The sequence below is a fragment of the Otolemur garnettii genome, unplaced genomic scaffold (assembly GCF_000181295.1).
Source record: "Otolemur garnettii isolate 467f Iridium unplaced genomic scaffold, OtoGar3 scaffold00014, whole genome shotgun sequence".
In the NCBI taxonomy this organism is placed as follows: Eukaryota; Metazoa; Chordata; class Mammalia; order Primates; family Galagidae; genus Otolemur; species Otolemur garnettii.
Genome location: NW_003852409.1, coordinates 13,973,748 through 13,977,013, shown reverse-complemented (window position 1 = coordinate 13,977,013; position 3,266 = coordinate 13,973,748). Strand labels below are relative to the sequence as shown.

The window sequence follows — 3,266 nt, the reverse complement described above, 5'->3', positions numbered from 1 at the left end:
CCCCGCCACAAGTGGCAAATGGAGTGATGGATGGCCTGGACTATGGCTTTATGAAGGAAGTGGTCTTCCACTGTCAGGAGGGCTATGCATTGCACGGTGCTCCAAAACTCACCTGCCAGTCAGATGGCCACTGGGATGCAGAGGTTCCTGTCTGTAAGCCAGTCAGCTGTGGGCCTCCTGAAGATCTTGCTCATGGCTTCCCTCATGGTTTTTCCTTTTATCATGGGGGGCATATACAGTATCAGTGCTTTCCAGGTTATAAGCTCCATGGAAGTTCTTCAAGAAGGTGTCTCTCCAATGGCTCCTGGAGTGGCAGTCCACCATCCTGCCTGCCTTGCAGGTGTTCCACACCAACCATTCAATATGGAACCATCAATGGGACAGATTTCAGCTGTGGAAAGATAGCCCGGATTCAGTGCTTCAAAGGCTTCACACTCCTGGGATCGTCTGAAATCACCTGTGAAGCCAATGGCCAGTGGAGCTCCAGCTTCCCAAGTTGTGAACATGTGGCTTGTGGTTCTCTCCCAACCATTCCAAATGCACTCATCAGTGAGAGCAGCTCCTTGAAGGAAAATATGATAACTTACAGTTGCAGGTCTGGGTATGTCCTACAAGGCAGTTCAGATTTGATTTGTACAGAAAAAGGGACCTGGAGCCAGCCTTATCCAGTCTGTGAGCCCCTGTCCTGTGGTCCCCCACCAACTGTCACCAATGCTGTGGCAACTGGAGAAGCACACACCTATGAAAGTAAAGTGAAGCTCAGGTAAGACTATGGCTCTGTAGAGTCTCCAGGGGATACAGGCAGCAGGATTACCAAATGGAAAGAGATAGATGAAAAATATAGCTATTTGGGAAGAGACCACCACCTCTGGACTGCTCTCCAAACACCGAAGCTTTTAATGCTTGGCTTCATTCTACCCACAATAATGTAGAAATCTATTGACTGTAAAATAAATTTATACTTTTTTCAGATTGTAATTTCTAATATAATTGTCACGACTATCACAGTCTATTGAGCTTCGTGAAACAGCAAGATCCTCTAGCTAGCTTGAAAAGCTCTTGAATCACAAAACTCTTTTTTGTAAACTTCACGATGGCACATTCCTTTATGATTATACCATTACAGTTATATTTATACATGCAAATGTTGGGGAAATAAGGCAAGAAACTGAAGAATCCAGGCCAAAAAAGCACATACCTTTCATTGGCCAATATAAATAAGGGAACAATTGTAACAGGGACTTCTGGTCTATGCTATGTGAGCAAACTAAGCATTTAATGCTCAAATAGTGATTTTTGCTGGAGAATTCCATATCTGAAATGTATTACTAAAATAAAAGATGAGCAAATATGAAATGAATTTATGAATTAAACTTTTTATTGGAATAAATAGCCATACTGTTCAAAGATACCACAACTCTCTAAAACAATTTAAATTTTATTCACTTTTCTGAGTAACTTGTGGATTTCTCTGAATATACTGGCATGTTATATTTGATGAATAGTTCAACAACTCTTCTAAGGCTTTCTATAGTGGGTGTTTTGCCTCACTTTCATGTTTTCTTTCTTTTTTTTTTTTTTACTTTCATATTTTCTTAATTTCAATAATGAGTAGTAGCTCCAAGGTGCAACTCCTATCCATACATATCATGCCATGCAAGCGGGTCTTACTGCCCTAACATCCTCCATGATAAGGAAGTCAAAGAGTAGTGGATCACACCCCAAGCAGAAGAAAATATATATTGTCCTTTGCTTTTGAAGCATGTACACTTTAAAATTTCTGTTTTGATGGTGGTATGCTGGGTATGTCAGGAAGCCATGATGGCCACCTCCACCTGCTTGCTGATGTCATTATCTTTCAGATCGTTACCTATTATCCAGTGAACAGATCACTCCCAGTTGGCAAAACCTCTGGGTCCTACCTGGACTGGTAATCTGTGAAATTAAAAAAATATATATTATCCAAGGATAAATGTTGAATAGTTAAATGGTTTCATTAAAAAGGTAGTGTAGTATGTTGGGTAAAAGCAGGGACAACAATGCCCCTTTAGTAGTAGGTAAGACCTGTGTTAATCTCCAGCTCTGTGTCTTTGAGGAAGCCATTTAATCTCTCCTGTGCCAATTTCATTGTCTTCAAAATAGTAATAAAGATAATAGCAGCACCTACTCATAAGGTTGACATGAGAAGACAGTGAGCTAGTATTTGTAGAGTACTTAGAACAGTAACTGGAATTTAAGTTCTATGTACCCATTTGCTGAATAAATAAATATAAATATAAATAAATTTTAAAAATTGTAGAGGATTTTAGAGTCAGGTTGACTTGAGCTTGAATAGCAATGCTCCAGTTACACAATAATGCTTCATAATCAAGATTAAAATGAATATCCTATGTAAAGAACCTAGACTAGTCCCTGGCACAAAGTAGATATTCAGTAAATATTATGTCATATTCTTACGATGAACTGAGTCTACTTTCAACTTTATTTAGAATTTCTCAAACTGTTAGCTGTTTTTAGAATAAAAATGAATTCAATAATGATATTGTCCACAACCAAGGTCAGTAACAGTACTTAAGAACTTTGAACTACATTGATCTTTCATGTGGATAACCAAGAATTTGATATATTGCCCAAAATGTCGACGGAGCCTCATAACTAGTCTTCTTAAATCAAGACTAGTCAGGGACTATGTTGTACTCCCTTTAAGGCACTCATTTTTGCATTTCCATTGCAGATGTCTGGAAGGTTATATGATGGATACAGATATAGATACCTTCACCTGTCAGAAAGATGGTCACTGGTTCCCAGAGAGAATCTCCTGCAGTCCCAAAAAATGTCCGTTTCCAGAAAACATAACACGTATACGTGTTCATGGGGACGACTTCAGTGTGAATAAGCAAGTTTCTGTGTCATGTGTGGAAGGGTATACCTACGGGGGAGTTAACGTATCAACATGCCAGGTAAGGCTGTCTTCATTAGGTGGACCTCCTATTTATATGTAGTGTGTCATGCAAGCAGTATATTTTGCTGTCCTAAAAAAGAAAAAAAAATGCCTCAAGCTTTTACTCATGTCAAAGATTTTGAGAAATGTCTTGGTAGAAGTATAATAAAATGTATCTTTCTTCCCAATATTCTCATTTTTAAACTAAGAAAATGCCAGAGGCAGATAGAAAATTGGAGTCAGATCCTGCCTCTGTTATTTACTACTTGGCTGACTTTAAGAAAGTTACTTATAATTTCTGAGCTTCGGTTTCCTTACTTGAAAA

At 38.7% G+C, this 3,266-nt stretch overlaps 1 protein-coding gene across 1 annotated transcript in view; it reads left to right on the top strand.

Annotated features, from left to right (window-relative positions):
- Window positions 1-3,266, top strand: part of SVEP1 (sushi, von Willebrand factor type A, EGF and pentraxin domain containing 1) — a 173,991-nt gene that overhangs the window by 148,606 nt on the left and 22,119 nt on the right. The window contains exons 41-42 of the mRNA XM_012802314.2: window positions 2-763; window positions 2,735-2,960. Of these exons, the coding sequence (XP_012657768.1) occupies window positions 2-763; window positions 2,735-2,960 (988 nt within the window). The remainder of the gene's footprint in view (window position 1; window positions 764-2,734; window positions 2,961-3,266) is intronic.